The sequence below is a fragment of the Mastigoproctus giganteus genome, chromosome 7 (genome assembly GCF_048544385.1).
Source record: "Mastigoproctus giganteus isolate SK-2022 chromosome 7, ASM4854438v1, whole genome shotgun sequence".
In the NCBI taxonomy this organism is placed as follows: Eukaryota; Metazoa; Arthropoda; class Arachnida; order Uropygi; family Thelyphonidae; genus Mastigoproctus; species Mastigoproctus giganteus.
The window spans coordinates 216162634-216181445 of NC_143581.1; the positions used below are offsets into that span (position 1 = coordinate 216162634).

The 18812-nt window shown below is 39.6% G+C and overlaps 1 protein-coding gene across 1 annotated transcript in view; it reads left to right on the forward strand.

Annotated features, from left to right (window-relative positions):
- LOC150083677 (calcium uniporter protein, mitochondrial-like) overlaps positions 1-18812 on the forward strand; it is a 271021-nt gene that overhangs the window by 209062 nt on the left and 43147 nt on the right. The window contains exons 3-4 of the mRNA XM_090378117.1: positions 5397-5567; positions 7627-7731. Coding sequence (XP_090234243.1) covers positions 5397-5567; positions 7627-7731 — 276 coding nt within the window. The remainder of the gene's footprint in view (positions 1-5396; positions 5568-7626; positions 7732-18812) is intronic.

Below are 18812 nucleotides of genomic sequence, written 5' to 3' on the forward strand. Positions count from 1 at the left end.
TATGAAGTTCTCTGAGTAGTGTAAACAGCGGACAGAAAGCTCACGGCGTCCTATCGATGATTTAACGAACGACATCCTGTAGATATAAGAATGTAATAATCCCATTTCATAAGGAAATTGTAAGACCGCATTGGGAATACTGTGTCTAAGTATGGAGACATCTGAGAAAAGGACACCGAGCTTCTTGAAAAGGTCCAAAGACGGGCAACTCGCAATGTAAGATCGGCAAAAGAGCGACCGTAGGAGGAAAGAATTCGATTATGTGGGCTACTCAGCTTGGCAACCAGACACTTTAGAGGGGACCTGATTGAGGATGTAAGACCCTGAGAGGTGTTAGCAAAATAAATGAAAGCGGAATTTTCACTGTTATAAAGAATTCCAGAACCAAGGGCCATAAATTCAAATTACAGGGGAAGAGGTTTAGACTAGATTATAGAAAGTTTTCTTTTTGCCAGGGAATCATTAATTACTGGAAGAAGTTGCTCTGTATGTAGCTGAGGCTGACAGTTTGGAAGAAATTCAAAGGTCAACTGGATAGTTACGTGAGAAGGGAGGCGCATAATTTGTATTTTCTTATCTACGTTTTACTTCTTTTTTTGCCAGATTGCTGAGAACCAACTGCGAATGTCCATCTGTTTTATTCAATTTTAATTAAAAACTTTATATAATAACTGAACATTAATATATATTTTTTTAAAAAATATATATATGTGAAATAACGCCGCTAGATTCATTTAACAGTTCCTTTCAAGGAAACAGAACTCATTTTTAAAAATCTTAATATATATATATATATTTTAATTCCTTATTTTTAGTAAGTTTTATTTAACTGAAAATACTTTCCTTTTATTCTGTTGATTAACAAGAATTAGCAAATATCGTTATTGTATCGATATGCGATGCAGTAACACTACTTTTCGGACGGCACGCGAACATTGTTAAATTCAAATTAGTATTTTACCTCAGAAATTGAGTGAAAACGATGCATAATATGTTTTTACAGGACAATCTGGGAGGCCGCCAAAGCAACCAAGCTTTAGTTTTCGAAAATCTACTGTATATCTGAGGCCAGTATTAACTATCTTGATTCACACTCCTCAACCCATCCATCATATTGGAATACTCTTGGTTCAACAACCTTTCATGTTTGGGATTATTAAAAATTCAGCGCCATTTATTTTTTAAAATAAATGGGTGCATAATTGCGAGTTCCAATGTTTGGAGCATGCGCACAGAAAATTCGTGTTTGTGTGTGTGCTTTGACTGTCTATAAGTGGAGTGATACGTGTTTTCGTGCTAGTGACACAGATGGATATTCAAAAATTATGCTAAACTTAACGCTGAATAACCATCGTATGCGCCATATTTTTAAAATTCGACGAATTTTTTTAGCAGTTTTAAAACAACGTCTCATCCAATTACATTCAGAAAAGAACTATACACTCCAAAATACACAAAACGTTGTTTCTCTTCTAGCTCCTACCCTGGCGTCCACTTACAATCACTTTTAAAAAAAACAAAAAAACCATAATGTTCACATCGTAATTTTTTTTTTTGTCTTAGAAAAAAGTAATTCCGCGCTATGTATATTATTGTATTGCTCAACTCACCGCACGGCAGTAACTGAACTTCTATAATACAGTACGTCATTTTATGGAGCGATGTTAACAGTTATTTACATTTGTCATACTGTCAGCAGTGTTATCGATGGACGGCTACCGCGAATCGCATTTGACGTAGCACAAACATTTTTCGGAAGAGAACGTGTTGATCATTGAATTATTGGTGAAAAACGAGAGATCGTAAAAAAGATTTTCGCCAAGCGTAAGGAAGAAACCATTGGAGTAACCTCCAAGCACAGTTAACATGTCTTAGGAAATTCACCTGGTGGATTTACCTGTACAATGTTTTAAAGTTTAATAGTGCTGTATTAATAATAATTTTAATTCTGATTAAATACTAATATGCTATTTTTAAAAGTATCTTTCATAATACTTTCGATAATTAACGCAGTAAATACTGATAATTATTAATAATTAGTGACAATTAAAAAATTGTAAAAGTACTGTATGAAGATATAAACTGGGATATTATTTCTGAATAACTGTAGGCTTAATCGACCTCAGATCGTTTGCTTAACGCATTGTTGGCTTAATGTACGAATTAATTAGTTGATTAATCACCATAATTCCTACCACGAAGCTATTGCAAGAGCTCTCTATTTCAGTAAATAACATCAGTTATTGCACATTTTAATCAATTAGTTACCCCAGTAATAAAATGAGTATTTAACATCATTTTACTGCAGTATTTCCCGATGTCGTTTAAATTTTAGAGCTGTAGTGTGCATTCCTACACTTTATAAGTTCCACCCTAATTATCGGGTTTAATTAAAGGCGGGTTATCATGTGGTGAGTATCGATTCGCTTGTCGCTCTCTGTCCTGCAAATAGTTTTCCGACTTGTTACACAACATTCTCCACTCAGGAGAGTTACAAGGGTAGATAACGCATTGCGAGTCAAAATATTGGAAACCTTACACCATATAGGGCGCCTCCGTAGCCAGGTGAGCAGGAGCACATGCTTCTTGATTAGACCTGGGTTCGAGCCCGTGACCACCAAATAGGAGGATTCGGAAAGGTCAGGGGAATGACCACCGCATATCCCCGGAGCAATATGGCCTTAGTTGCTAATGCTCCTAAAAACTAAATAACAAACAAACAAACACCATACAGATAAATTGTATCATGTGACAGATCCTTACTAATTAATATAAGTATATATATTATATTTTATATTAATTAATGTGCATTTAAAACATACAGTATACTATTTTAAAAAGTAATAATTATAATCAATTAAATCATCAATCGGTAATGCATAATATCTGTGTCATCTTGTAATAGCGCCAAAATTACCGCTAAATATAGTAATGTTCCTTTAACGTTGTTGCTAGGGTTTTAGGTTCATCAGCAATTTAGGCCATATTGCGCTGTATATAATGTCTATAATTTGCACGTGTTCTGTGATCGATTTGCAGTTTTGCTGGATGAAAACCCCGAGTTTCTGAAATTAAAAACCATGCTACCCTTGCTTGAGACCGACTGACTCAGCCACGTTGTGAAAAAGGTCCATAAAAAATGCTCTCGTCATTTGACGAGATTCGAACTCAGATCTTTTCCACCCAGTGTGGGGAGAACGGTGAATATAACAACTGTGGACTTTTAATGTTGCAAGTGCAGACAAAATAGTGTCCATGCTGCGCAGCAGTTCTCAACCTTTTTTAACTCGCGAACCCCTTTCAACATAATATTTTTTCGCGAACCACTAAGCCTTTATTCTCTGAAATCGTATAATAGGTCTGAATTTTTATTATAAAATATTTCCAGCACAGTACTACAAAAATCTTTCTTTTTTTTTTTTTTAACTAGGCGATATTGCGTAATAATATAAAAGTATTATTAAGTACTGTACCTATACATAACAATGGTCTTTAAGAATGAAAAAAAAATTAGTATGGAAAACATATTTATTTAAGATGATATACTGTATGATAGTAAACTAATTATAAAGAACTGAGGGAGTGTGGTTTCTTTCGTTGGCAATTCTTTATATTAATTTTATTTTACTGTATTCTTTGTTTATTATTAGTTACAATTTTTATAACCCTTTTATCACAGCGGAACGGTGCAATACATATCGGCACATTCGCAACCAATCTCCCTCCCCACTAATATCCTGTCATGCTTGCTATATAAGGGCGCGTGACCCAAACCACAACTAAATATAAATTTTGAGCGAATCCCATAAATTAATATTAAACTATTTTGTAGTTTACAAAAATATAGCTATGTAAATCTAAGCACACGCCATTACACAATTTTTAGTGCGAACCCCCCTGGGGATTCGCGAACCACCAGTTGGAAACCGCTGGTCCATGGGAATGGAGCCTTAGAGGAGGCTTTATTCCCATGGTCATTACATTTACAGGAAACAGCTATCGCTTTCGCGGTAGTATAGTATAATCACTGTCCACCTCACACTGAGCGGTAAAGTTGTTGTGGGATTTTACGAGCATCAGCGACTAAGGCCATATTGCTTCGTATATACTGTCTGTAATTGCATGTGTTCTGTGGCTGATTTTCTGTTTGCTGCACGAAAACCCGGAGTTTTCGCGAGAAACGCCTTGCTACCCTCGTCTGAGCCAATTTACTCAGCTACGTTGTGAAAAAGGCCCATAAAAATTCCTCTCGTCATCGATGGGTCTCGAACTCAGGTCTTTTCCACCCGGTGTGGGGAGGACGGCATTTCTACCAACTATGCTGCCCACGAGGGCGGTGGGTGGAAAAGACCTGAGTTCGAATCACGTCTGTGAGAAATTTTTATGGGCCCTTTTCGTGGCTGAGTAAGCCGGTCATTTATCAGTTTTTTCGTCCAGCAAAACTGCAGATCGGCCACAGAACACAACCAATTTACAGTTATATTATACAGTTCAACATAGCCTAAGTTACTGATGAGCATAAAACAACTAGCAGCTATCTGGCAGTGCTGAAGGAGAAATTCCTTCTATCTTTGCGGCAAGACTGTTCACGTCTTATGTTTCATCTTCGCTTCCGCCATGACAATGCTTCCCCTCCCCCATCGTGCTGCACAGATTTCAAGAATCTTTTAGGGAAAACAAATTGAACTGAACCAAACTGAGCATAAATTTGAGCCCACACCCTCCACGTTCATCGAACCCCGAGCCAAGTGACTTCTGGCTGTTTCTGAACAATGGAAAACTCTTTTCATAGATAACATTTCCAAGTCGATCATCAGCATCTAGTGCAGTTTACTAGTGTTCCAAACATATCCCTAAAGAACGCTTCACTGCAACCTTCCCAGTTTGGCAAAAAAAAAAAAAAAAAAAAAAATCCATAAACACTTGGAGATTCTTTGGGACTACGATTTTTCATTCTCCGTGATTTTTCCAGGGGTATTGATCGCATTACTCGTTATTCGTATTTTGTTTTGGGTTCAGTGCGTCTGAATTAAAATAAATTTTTTGTCATTGATAAACTTGAGCATTGAGGGCAGTGGATCTTAATTTGAACTGTTTTCCCTTAAACATACTTAATTGATGAAAAAAGGTTGTTTGAGAGAATAATCTCAGAGAAAGGCTGAATAAAGGTTTTTAGAAGGCCGTGAAGCCAGTATGTAAATGACTGCATTTCACAGTTGGTTTTCTAATTCAGGAATGAAAAAAGTTTCTGGAATGATAAACTTTACGAAACAGAGAGAGACTAAATTTGGAACGATAAAATTTAATTTTTAAAGTAATTTTGAATGGCAACGTTTAATTCAAATATATATTAATGTTCTAGTTTTACATTTACTAAGTGATGTTCCATTCCGCAGAAGTAACTGTGACCTACCACCATGGCCTTCCCATCATAGTAGTCCCTCTACCCTCCAGGAGGGAAAAGTGTTGCTTCACACTCCGACCAGTCAGCAGCACCGTAGGAGATTTCTTAAAGAATATTCAAGACGAAGATAAAGGAATCGACTTTCTACATGTACAAACTACAGGTGAGAATTAACAAAAGTTACATTTTCATCTTTAAAAAGTTGAAACTGCCAATAAATTATTAAATTATCCTCTCACTTCGGTTTAGAAGCATGTCGCAATTTTACAATTAACATTAGCGTTACTTTGATATCCAAATGTGGTGTTAAATACGCAATACGATATACCTAACGGATTCCCAATGTAAGCACAAAGTCCTGGCGAACTGGGTCACCAAGATATATCACCGGCTTTGACATTAAAACCATCCAAATCAAAGCTATGCTGAGATTGCATATGACATTTGAGCCTCTCGCTGAGCTTTTCAACTTCCGCCAGTGTGTACACACGTTCTCTGATGATCCTGCAACTTCACAAAGGAGTAGTCCTCTAGAATGAGCTCCCATCTTCAATGTGTCGTTGGTATACTGTGCGTGACATGCACAATTGCAGTAATCTTTGGTTTTCTTATTTCCTGCATGGAATCTTTCTACCCATCAATAGACACTTAACGTCATCAAGGCTTAGCCTTATTACATTGTGTTAAGTCTCTGCGCAACGATGCTATTTTCTGCCTTCCTCATTCAATAGAAACTCTAGAGAGGGTGCACTTCAAGTCATATTTCATTCCTCGCTCGGAAACCGCTCCGGATAAACTCAACCAGCCTGTCAAATATAAACAAAAGGCTTCTATTTATGACGATCAAAGGTAGAAGTATTTCCCCTCCACTGTCAGTAAGTATCATTTTAAGTACGTATATTTTTATCATCAAATAAACCATGTTAGCAAAAGTATTTGGCACATTAACTAAGTATATTTTTATTCAAATTGTGGATTGCACAAATATTCCATAGGGCAGTGCAGCAGCATAGATAATATATAAGTAGAAGTTACAGACATAATTTAAAAATCAACATGGCTAAACGAAATGAGCTCACTCGATTTGAGTTTGTTCAAGTGGTGAGCAGGATGTCGTAGGGCAAAACTTACCTCCATCAGGAATTTCGTTCGCAAGTGAAAGGAAGCTAGACATGCCAATATTAAAACTGCACAGTGGGAAAGGCTTCATATGGAGGGTGGGGAATTTTTATCGACTTTTTCGCATCTTAGTGAGTTTAGTCGGTCTTGGGTGAGAGATGTACGAATTTCCCTTCTCTTTCCAGAAATTCGTGTTATTCATCTAACAGAACGGACAAGCAGTCCATAGAATACTTGCAATTTTACAGAAACAATACATTAACATCTCATAACTTTTAAGATGTTTTGAAGTATAAAACAACAACAACGAGCCCCTTTCCATACAGCGTTGTATGAGAACGCTCGTAGTCATTCTTCCAACTGAGAGGGTTCTTGGCTTAGTAATGTAATACTGTTGGGCTCATTCACAGTCCCAGTTCCATCTCAAAAGAACCAATTTCGGACGAACTGCAAAGACCTGTGGGGAATCTTCGATGAAGACCAACATCCATTGATCAATTAAAAATTATTTTGCTAGAGGAATATTTTCGCCTGATGTGACCTTCAGTGCACCTTGCACATTTACCATGCGGTTAAAGAAGTTCATTCTGCATTTCTGTGGTTTTAGAAACTCGAGTTGATGCTCTGTCGCTTAACTGCTTTTCTACTATATTTGGTATAGGAAAACCTGTAACATCTTAAAGATATGAAAAAATAAATAAATAAAATATCTATAAACATATTCATCTCAAAATGAAACCTATAAAATTTGGGGCAGAAAACTAAAGAAATATAAATGGATCAATATAATATATGTATGGATTACAAAAACAATTTAGAAAAATATCGCAATTTAATGGTAAATCACAATGTAATTGTAAATATACAAATACAGCAGTTAAATATTGTTTCTCGGACACATACGGACTATTTGAAAAATTTTTTTACAGAACGCTGTTCTGAACGCGTTCCACAAAGGAATCTCGGGCTCCGAAAGTGTTTCGTAAATGTATTATTATTATTTTTAAATGTGTACATCTGTATTACTATTTTTAAAGATATAGCCTAATTCTAAATAAAATATTTTAATAACATCATATAACCAAAGTTTGGAATTGTTTCAGATGGCGTTAGGATAGCCTCATCTACAAGCATTGAATTCTTAATGCAAGATGACTTTCACCTGATGATCAACGATCGTACATATCGGGTGTGCCCACCTGACTTCAGTAAGTATATCACTCAGAACATTCTCGAAAAATACAGTAATTTCTCGGTTAACTATTCCTTACTACGCATTTTCATTATTCGGTTTTCTAATACGAAACTTTTTATTTTCATTTAAGCGAGAAAAAAAAAAAAAGAGTTCCCTAATGAGTCAGATTAAACAGAGTCAGATAGTAACGATTAGAGTAGATTATTTTTATATTACTTACATTTTTATTATATAATATCGGTGTAACTACACCATAGTTTACACATAAATTTAACTACATAAGTAGTGTAACGGCATCTTTTGATTTTATCTCATTGTGGCTACCTTCACAAAGAGATACCAGTATTGCGCTACTTAGAATAAATAACGCTTCTTTAGTAGAGGAGACTAATTATTTATTCTCAGTGGGCACCACCACCACCCAGACGCGTTCGAAGCTTGTTGGCTCACTCATCGGTGGGTGGGTAGGTACCCTGATAATGCAGACCACAGAGTAGTAAGATACAGAGTGGACACTCTCATAGACGATAATGTTAATTCCTTTTACATGTTAAAACGCATATAAAGTGGGGCCATCATTGTATGAACATGGAAACAGGCCGGAAAGAGTTCCTGGAGAATTTTCTACTGTTTTTTAGTTGCGATGGGTACTATATCGATTCACTGATTATTAGTATGAGATATTTATAATTAATTATCATTTCGATACAAAAAAAATGCTATGAAAGACGGTAGAATAGCGAAATATAAACATAAGTAAATATTTCGGGAAAAGAGAAAGAACGGTTATAAGAGTCGTCTGGTAACGATGCAGACAGCTCCTTTCTCCGTTCAAATCCATTATTTTCGCCCCTACCTTTTTCTCCGCCCCCTTTTTTTCTCCTTATATTTTAAATTCATTTTTTCAGTGTAATATGATAATTTACTTATGTTTCCACACATATATAACAATTTAATAAACAATATTTTTAATGGTTTTTTAATACAAATGGCCACACATTGCTAAAATGTAGCCTAGAAGGAGATTAAGTTGGCAGTCATGTGTGCCAGTTGCAATAAACATTAATAAATACAGAATTTTATATACACACTACAGGGTTCAGGTATGTAATAATAAAAGGTTTCAGTACAGAGAGACAGGTGCACTGGTCTCATTATACTGAAACCTGCTATAACTACCCACAATTTTATATACAGTAGTATAATATATATAAATTCTTTATTTATTAATGTTATTGCAACTGCCACACATGATTGTCATCTTAATCTCCTTCTAGGCTGCATTTTAGCCAATGTATATATACATTGGCTAAAATGTATAAAATAAATATATATATATATATATATATTTTTTTTTTTTTTTTTTTTTTTTAGGAGCATTAGCAACTAAGGCCATATTGCTCCAGGGATATGCGGTGGTCATTCCCTGACCTGTCCACATCCTCCGTATTTGGTGGTCACGGGCCCATTATTTTTTAAAATATTACTTATTTGATCTTAACTCCATAAATCTACATCTGGTCACTTTGACTAGCCTCAACTCTTGTTTTAGGTTTTGATTTTATGAACTGAACTCCTTTTGACTTCGGTTTTAATTTTTATTTAATTATTTTCCTTTATTTATTTATTATTTTAGGCCTGGCATCCTATGAAACGAACCCTGCATCATTTAGCTGCTAACCAGAGTCACTAATATATATATATATATATATTTTTTTTTTTCTATACTTCACAAAAATACAAAGAATCTGGAATCAATGGAAAATTTGAAAGACAATTATCTGTGACTAAATTTTTACTGCTTTATTACTGAGTTAGTTATTATCTTTAACAAAGGTAGTTCAGCATTCTTTCATTTAGATCACTATTTAATTGAGTTTGCATTATAACAAAAATCATAAACATCACACTTTATAATTGAAATTCTTCTAATTTATGAAGTTTCTCATTACATATGAAAGATATTTGAATTATATGTAGTCTTCTGTAAATTGAAATAATAATATCACATGAACTGTATATTAAAAAGGCATGTCGATTTAAGTCATATAATTAAAAGCAAGACTAAAGACTTATGTGCCCAGTACAAGCAAGAAAACTAAATAAATTAATAATAGTAATAATAAAACAGTGTGTCACAGTCTTTAATATAACCCTTGAATTTCATGACATACACCGATGAGCCAAAACAACTCGTACCCGGCGAGGCATGGACGCTACAAGATTTCCAAATGTGTCTTGTGGTATCTGGTACCAATACGTAACCAGCAGATCCTTTAATTCCTGTAAGCCCCGTGGTTGAGACGCCGCAGATCGGAGTTGCTGTTCCAACACAAACCACAGATGCTCGATGGGATTGACGTCTGGGGAATTTGGAGGCCACAGCAATATCTGGAAGTCTTCCTCATGTTCCGCGAACCAGTCTCGAACAATCCGGGCGGTGTGGCATGGCGCATTATCCTACTGAAAGACGGCATCGCCAGAGGGGAAGACCGTTGACCAGGGTGTACCTGGTCAGCAATGATGTTTGGGTATTATTTGTTTATTATTATATATGTACTTGTCTAAGGTGGCACCCAGACTAACATCCATTTCCACCTGTATATTCTGTGTTCAAATATTCTACTAATGGGCCTGTAGTGTAAAGTGTGTGTAATATGTTATAAGAAAAAAAAAACAAAAAAAACAGGCCTTTCTGTCACCAGGCAACAGGCACAACCTGAGTATCTGTTACCTGGTGCCTATCCCTACGCACGCGAAGCCCGGTTAAGGGTCTCCTTCACTGTCTGTGCTGTTTGCACGAACACCCCGCACCCACCGGAGGTAGTGCTATACCGGTGGGTGTCAACAATCCCACTACCAGCTTGCTCATACCTGGAAGCCTAAAAAAAAAAAAAAAAAAAATGGTGTGTGTGTGTGTTGGGTTGGGTTGCGTGAGCGGAGCCCGGAGTTTTCCCCATTAGCCGCTTCATTTCTTCTTGTAATATGGCATCTCCTTCCGGCCATTGTTCTGTTGTGTGTAATGGTCGGATCGGCAACCTAGCAGGTGGGGAGCAGAGAACCGAGTCGCTGCCTCCACCCCACCAACCCTGCCACGTGAAGGCGTGCCGGATTCTACTATCGTCGTGCTGAACACTCCTAAAGAACTTTAGGAGGGCTCTAGGTAGAAGAAGGAGAAAGAGGGGGGGATAGAAAGGGGGCAGGTCTAAGGGAAGAACGGCCCTAGTTAGAAATAATGTATAGGTATATTTGGGTCTAACGGCTCCTGGGATTTCTCCCATCTCCGCGTATGTACACTGTATCGGACAAGCCAGGGATTTAAAAGTATATGGGTCGTGTGGTATGTAGCATGTTGTGCCCTTGTTCAACCGGCCTGTTAGCCGCAGGGCCCCTAATGGGACCCGACGTTACCATACCTCGCCACGGGGAAGCCGGCCGGGTGTTATTATTATTATTATTATTATTATTATTACTATTATTATTATCTGTTTATTTCCATAAGGAAACCACCCCGGGATGGCAAAGTGCCAGGAGGGTGCTAAGTACATATCAGGGTACGAGATACTACGTGCAGTGGGTTACATATACTGAACACGTAGTCTCGTCCCGAAATATTATATACACATTTTATGTTTAATATATACAGTATTTACGCATTAATCATTCTACAACTCATATATTTACAATTCACTAATATAGTACTATATCTATATAGTACTTATCTATATAGTACTTTGGCGGTTCCTGCCACCTACTTTCCTGGGATTTCAGTGGCTAGAACCTAAAAAAAAAAAATCGCGGTTAGTTATTAGCATTTGTTAGAATAATTGAATAATTTAGATGCTTGAAAGGGGCTACGCTGAAATAATATTTTCTATATGCCTAAATGGGTCGGGCAAGAAATTTTGATGTAGTTAAATTTGGACGAGTAGGGCTGAAAACGCTGTGAAAGTCAACAGTAAAGGGCTGTGAAGACTGAAGGGTTGTTGTTGTTGTTATTTGGTTGTTTTAGGAACATTAGCAACTAAGGCCATATTGCTCCGAGACTGGAGAGAAGAAAAGGAAGTAAGGGGCCGATAGAGAGGATGGCCCCGCGACTGCAGTGGAGCAGGCCCGTGCTCCACCAGAGGGAAGAGATTTGGGGAAGGGGAGGAGTGTGGACAAAGCCCCCCTCTCCTCACAGGAGGGGAAAGAAAGCACCGTTCAAGAGAGAAACAGTGTATGTTGAGTCATATGACCCTTTTAGTCCAGGTGCCCAACAGGGAAAGATGAGGTTCTTCTGGTCTTCTGTTGAGTCTTTGACCGAGTTGAGTCACAGTCTTAGTTGTGTTTCCATTACTCTGGGCCATTGAGGGTTGGCTGTTGTCTCGTGATTGATATTGTCCTATTCATGGATTTGTGAACCTTTGGGATACCTCCTCAAGGGGAGGGGAGGGTCCGTTGTCTTGTGAACAGATTTTGCACAAAAAGTGTGAAGGCTTTGTAAGTCTCTTCCTCTTGCAGAACAATGTCCTCCTTGTTTCGAAGAAGCGAGTGAATCTTGATGATGTTTAGGTAAAGTGTAAAGTGTGTTTAGGGTCAAACGGCACCAGGGGTTTCCCCCATCTCCGCGCAGTTTACATTGGGGTGTAATACAGTTCACTGTAAAGGCCAGAAATTTAAAAGTATATGGATCTTGAGGTGTGTGATGTAGTGTACCGTTGTTCTTCTGGCCATTTAGCCGCCAGACCCCTGCTGAGGCCCGACGTTGCCCACACTTCGCCCCGTGGTGGCAGACCAGGTACCCAGTAGTTGTAGTTTACTCTGGAAGGTCCTGCCACCTAGTTTCCTGAGATTTCAGTGGCTAGGACCTTAAAAATAATAATAAATAAATAAATAAAAAATAAAAATAAATAAAAAAATTACGTTTGCGTGGGTTGAACGCTAGATTGAAAGACTGAAATGTGGGCGAACTTAATTTCGAACTATTAAATTTTGACCTGTGGGGTATACGCTGGCGAGCAGATAGAGAGGGAGAGGAGACTGAAGACTCGGGGGAGAAAGACAGAATAAATGGGATCAATAGCGGAGACGACCCCATTAAGTCAGTTGGGCATGCTCATGCCCCACCAGGAGGAAATCTGGGTTGGCGAGTAGGGGAGGGGGAAAGAAAGATGGGTCCAGCAAGAGCGCCGGCACCGATTGCCATTATAGCTGGCATATGCAGAGAGCTCTGTGGTGTCATTGGGCTGGTTGAAATTCAGCTCAGTAGAAAGTCACTCATGAGGCTGGGTCCCGTCCAGGGGAGGTACACATATCGGGTGTGCACTTTTTGTGGGTTAGGTACGGTTCGTGTGATCCTGTTATCATGGGTTTTTTTTTTTTTTTTTACTGAGGCAGTTAGTTGTTGGTTTGTACTGTTTGCTGTCAGAGGTTATTCATTTCATGGTTGTTGCTGTTGTGTTGGTGGATGCGGGAGAGTCCGCCTTCTTGTGAAGGGGGTCTTACGCATATTGAGTGAAGGCACTATAGGTATCTTTTTCAGTTAGTATCAGATATTCCTGGTCTCGTAGCATTATTTGGGTGGTGGTTATAAATCGACAGCGGAGATCTTCGTACAGTGGGCAGTCGTACATCAAGTGCCCCCATGTCTCGCGTAGACCGCAGTGGCATAGGGGGATGTCACTCAATCCGAATCCATGGAGTTTTTCTCTTATGGCGCTATGGCCGGTCAACAGGTAGGTGGCGAGAAGTCCAGGAGAAAGCCAAGGTGGATAGTTTGGGTACACCAGTTGGATATCAGGAATAAATTTTTTGGTGATTTCACCTTTGGTTGATGTCTGCCAGCGGTTTTGCCAGCTCTGTTGAGATGTGCGAGGAGACGCTTGCGTTCCACTTTGTGGTCAGTTTCAGGGTCCACGGTGAAGTTCAGGTGGTTAGCCTCCCGTCTCTTAGAGAGTTGATATGTTAGGCCTCGGAAGACTATTTCCAGGTCTAGAGGAAGAGTCCCTGTCAGGGCCTGGAGAGCGTGCGTGCTTACAGTATTGCAAGCTCTTGTTATTGTAAGTAATTAATCTTTTGACAAAATTCACTGAGGAGTGGAAATACAGATGGCAATCCAGTGAAACAGGACTCACTACCAAGGAGTTCATTGAAGATTCAACGTTTTCTGTATATAAGAAAGTTATGGGATGGTTTTATCCTTCAATGACAACGTCATATTTAATAACTGGACATGGTTCACTGCGGGATAAATTGTGTAAATTTGGACTTGAACCTGACCCTTTGTGTTTTTGTGGGGCAGTAGAAGATTGGAGGCATGGTCTGCTTTATTGCCCAGCATATGACGACTTCAGACAAGAACTATTTAACAGCACTCAACCTATTAGGACTGACAACCTCGATAGTTTGATTCAAGATGCCAAGAACTTTGCAGCATTCCAATCCTTTTCTGACAAGGTGTTTAAAATAAGACGCACCTTGTTTACTAATTCTAGAAGTGGACAGTAGTATTGACTGATGTATTCATGAAATTATATTTCTACCTTACAACTGTTAACATAGAAACTATGTGTGTTCTTAGCAGCACTAGATAATAGGACCAGGCACAACTACTCATGCTTATAAATGGGCAGTGATTGACCGCTGTAGAGTGTCGACCCAGTTACTCTCTCAACACAGATTTTCCAAGGTGGAGTTCGACTAAACGTCTAGGTACCACCCAAAACAAGTACATCCGCATACATACATTCATAGTATATTTTTTATTGTGTTTTATTGCTTGCAAGTGAAGCTGTATAATTAAAATTGTTTCTTACGCAGAATGCGATGATTGTAAATAGAAAGTGTTTGTATCTATTTATATTTGTATATACAAAGGGTACTAGGAAAGTTTTGCAATATGACGCAACAATGAATCACAGGAAGCTGCTTGTTGCTGCATGTTGAGACATGTTCATACGTGCATAGTAGCCGCCGCGCCAAGTCGATGGGCTCAGTTATTCATTAGTAGTGAGAGTGTAAAATGCTTGCGATGGCATCGTGGTCACGAAATGAGATAAGGACAGTTTTGCGGTATAATTTCGTGAGTGGTTTAACCATAGACCAGTGCTTAGAAGAAATGACTCTTGCACTAGATGATGATTGTCCACATCGTACAACGATATTCAGGTGGTATAGAGAATTCCAAAGGGGAAATTTCACTCTGGAGGATTCTGAGAGGCCGGGAAGGCCACGAACGTCAGTTACGGAGGAAAACGTTACTGCTGTGAGGAAAATGCTTGACGAAAACAGGCGAGTGACCTACTAACAGATAGAGGATACTTTGGGCCTAAATGCACCAGCAATTCGTTCGATTCTGCAAGATCATTTGCACGTGAAGAAACTTTGTTCTCTCTGGGTGCCGCATCAACTGACTGAAGAGCAGATGACACGACGTATGACTTGGTGCCGGGAGATGTTAAAAAAGTTTGATAAGGGACAATCTCGGTATGTGAACAACATCGTGACAGGTGACGAGACTTGGCTGTACTATTACGATCTGCCGACCAAGGCTCAAAACAAAATTTGGGTCTTTGATGATGACGACACACCCGTAATTGTCAGAAAATCCCGATCTGTAAAGAAGAAAATGATAGCCGTATTTTTCAAATTGAGTGGAATTGTGGAACGTGTCGTTTTGGACACGCAGAAGACAGTCACAGCTAAGTGGTATACTGAACAATGCCTGCCTAAAGTCATTGGATCTATGAAGAACCTGCGGCCAAAGTCAAGAATGGACACCTGGTACTTCCATCACGATAATGCTCCAGCTGACCGCGCCAAAGCCTGCACCGAATATTTGACCACGACAGGACTGAAACTTCTCGAGCACCCTCCCTACAGTCCAGACCTTGCTCCCTGCGACTTTGCGCATGCGTTCCCGCATGTGAAAATGAAGCTAAAAGGGAGGCGGTTTTCTAGTGATGAGGACCTTCTATGGGCTTGGGACAACGAGTGTGCTTTACTCCCTAGTGAAACTTGGCAGAACTGGTTTAAAGATTGGTTTCGGAGGATGGAGAGGTGTATTGAATGTAGAGGAAATTACTTTGAAAAAATTAAATAAACAAAGCTGTATTGCAAAACTTTCCTAGTACCCTTTGTATGTAATAAAAATGTATGTAAATATGAAAAAAATGTAAGTAATATATACCGCTGCGTGGTGTCCAGTTTTCTTCAGTTGACTGCCGTGGTGGCCTTCCGGTACCACACGCCAGCGGCATACGTTATGGCAGGCAGGAATACGGTTTTATAGAATAGCTTGAGGGCTCTCCTCCGCAGGCCCCAATCCTCGGGAGACCTTCATGAACAGAGCAGAGTATCTTCTGATCTTTTTCTGTATGTAGATCAGATGAGGAGTGAATGAGAGGTTATTTGCTAGGACAACCCCGAGGTGTTTTAGTTCCTTTGTGAGCTTAATTGAAGTGCCTTGGATGCGGATTTGGGATGGTGTCCTGATGTACAGGGTACCTTTCAACAGTACTGAGTTGGTCTTGGTTGAGGATATGCAGAGATTGTTTTCATCGGTCCACTTCTGTAAAGTGTCAATGGCACGAACAGCAGACGTTTCTAGCCTGGCTCTGCTGTCCTCTCGCAGTACCAGGGTCAGGTCATCCGCGTATGCCTGAGTTGCACACGACCTAGGTCTATGTTTAGGAAACCATCGAGGACCATGTTCCAGAAGAGCGGACCCAAGACTGAGCCCTGTGGGATCTTCAGAGGCTGTGAGCAGCCTCTGAAGATCTGTCTGGAAATGGAACGATATGGAGTTTCTACGACAACCATTCTGTTGCCAAAATATGTTTTGACGCATTGGTATAGGTTGGCCGGGAAGTTGGCCTTCCGGAGTCTGCGGAGGACGCCTGGCCACCACAGGGTGTTAAATGCCCCGGCAAAATCTATTGCGATTACAAGTAGATATTTATGGTTTGTTGTTTCAGCAGCTCTGTTAATATTTTCCAGGGCATCCAGAGTGGAGCAGCCCCTCCAAAAGCCGAATTGATTCTGTGATTGTAGGCCTGCAGCCATGTAGCAGGTTTCGATTCTATCTTTGAGGAGGTGTTCAAAGAGTTTACTTAGTACTGAGAGAAGGGCTATCGGTCGGTATGACTCCGGAAGGTCCTGTTGCGTGTTTGGACTTTTCAAGATTAAGCGAAATTTGGCAGTCCTCAAAGCTTGTGGAAAGCATCCCTCATTAAGGCAGTGATTAAAGAGGGCGAGTATTACCTCTGAAATTATTTCGACAGCCTTCACGATTTCAGGCTCCAGTAGGTCCATACCCGGTGATTTCTTGTTGCACAGTTTTGCTGCAGTAGTGTGAAGTTCGGTGATGGTCAGCGGTTCTTCCTTATTGGTGGTAGTATAGGTATCATTGTATTAACATAATTGTTGCTGTTCTGGTGTAGTGGGAGTAATATGTCCCAGAAACATGCTGTCCAAGATGTTGTTGATATTATCCTGCCAGGTCTTGGTATAAGTCCTTAGCGGCGTCTTTGTTGCGGGGATGACTTCTCCCCTGGGGAGTTCATTTGTCGTTATTCTGTAGACAACACCTCAGGGTGCTCGTTTCCGGTCGTAGAAACTAGTTGCTCCCGTGAGCGCTGTTTCCTGAGTCGGATTAGAGCCGTGTACAAATTTCTTGCGGCGCGATAGTGGTCACGGAGTTGGTCTATTTCTGCTGCTGGCCAGGAACGTCGTGCTCTCTGTTCGCCTCGCCTCTGAGTAATTCCAAGGACCACCAGGGGACGGCCCCTGGAGTTGGGTTTTTCCTTTTAATTGAGCGGTTTGCAGCGACAGTGATGAGGTTCACCACGGCGGTTTGGCGTTGGTCCGGGCTCAGCCCCTCTATTTAGAGGGGTTTGTGTTGCTTCTCTTAAGGTAGTCTGGAAGAGTGGCCAGTCTGCCTTCTGAAGACTATTTCCTCAGGATCTTCTTGAAGATGATTCACCTGAACAAGCGGAGATACGCCGGATGAACTCTGAGTTTACAGGACCAAGTGACGCTGAAGTTGAACTCTTCAGTTCGGTGGAGTTGGGTGCAGCAGTAGCTAAATTGAACGTTAAGAAATGTCCAGGTTTGGACTTAATTGAAAATCAAGTAATCATTAAGTTTTATGATTACTTTCCTCAAATTATGTTAAATTTGTTTAATAAATGTTTCACTGAAGGTACTTTTCCAAGACCGTGGAAGATGGCACTGCTAAAGATATTGCATAAGCCTGGTAAGCCCAGGACTGATCCGAGAGCATACAGACCAATTTCTCTCTTGGCGAACATGGGTAAGGTTTATGAAAGGTTACTTGCTCCCAGAATTTCTGCGATGTTAGAGGATAAGCATCTGTGTTCTGCTGATCAGCATGGATTTAAGAAGGGGCACTCTACAGAGGACGCCATAACATCTCTTTTAAATTACATCAAGGATTCTTCTGAGAAATATGTCCTTATGGTCTTTATAGACTTTGAAGGAGCATTTGATTTGGTATGGTGGGAAAGTGCCCTTCAATCTCTAGTGCTTGCAGAGTGTAATAGTTACATATTTAATACTATAAGGTCATACTTTCAGGACAGATTTATTACTGTGCGTGCACGTCATCTGTCATATAGTGCCAGTGTCTCGAGAGGCTGTCCTCAAGGTTCGGTTTTGGGACCCCTCTTTTGGAATGCAGTTTTAGATCAGTGGCTTGTTAAGGAGAGTACAGAGTTTGCTAAGATAGCCTATGCTGATGACCTTGTGATTGGAGTTTCTGGGCACTCAAGACTTATATTGGAAAGTAAAATACAGTCAGTTTTAGATGATTTAATGCAGTGGGCCAATTTGAACAAATTGAAGATCTCTGCAAGTAAGACCTGTTTTATGGTTTTTAAGAAACAATTTGATTACGGCAGACCTCCAAGAGTTCTTTTAGGTGGAATTCAAATTCCTTATGTTGCTAAAACTAAGTATTTGGGATTAATCATAGACGACAAACTTTCCTTTTTACCACATGTTTCACACCTAAATGTAAAAGTAAGACACTTTACAGGCTCTATTGCTAGGATTTCTCGTAAGGAGTGGGGATTGAATAAGAGGGTGTTGTCA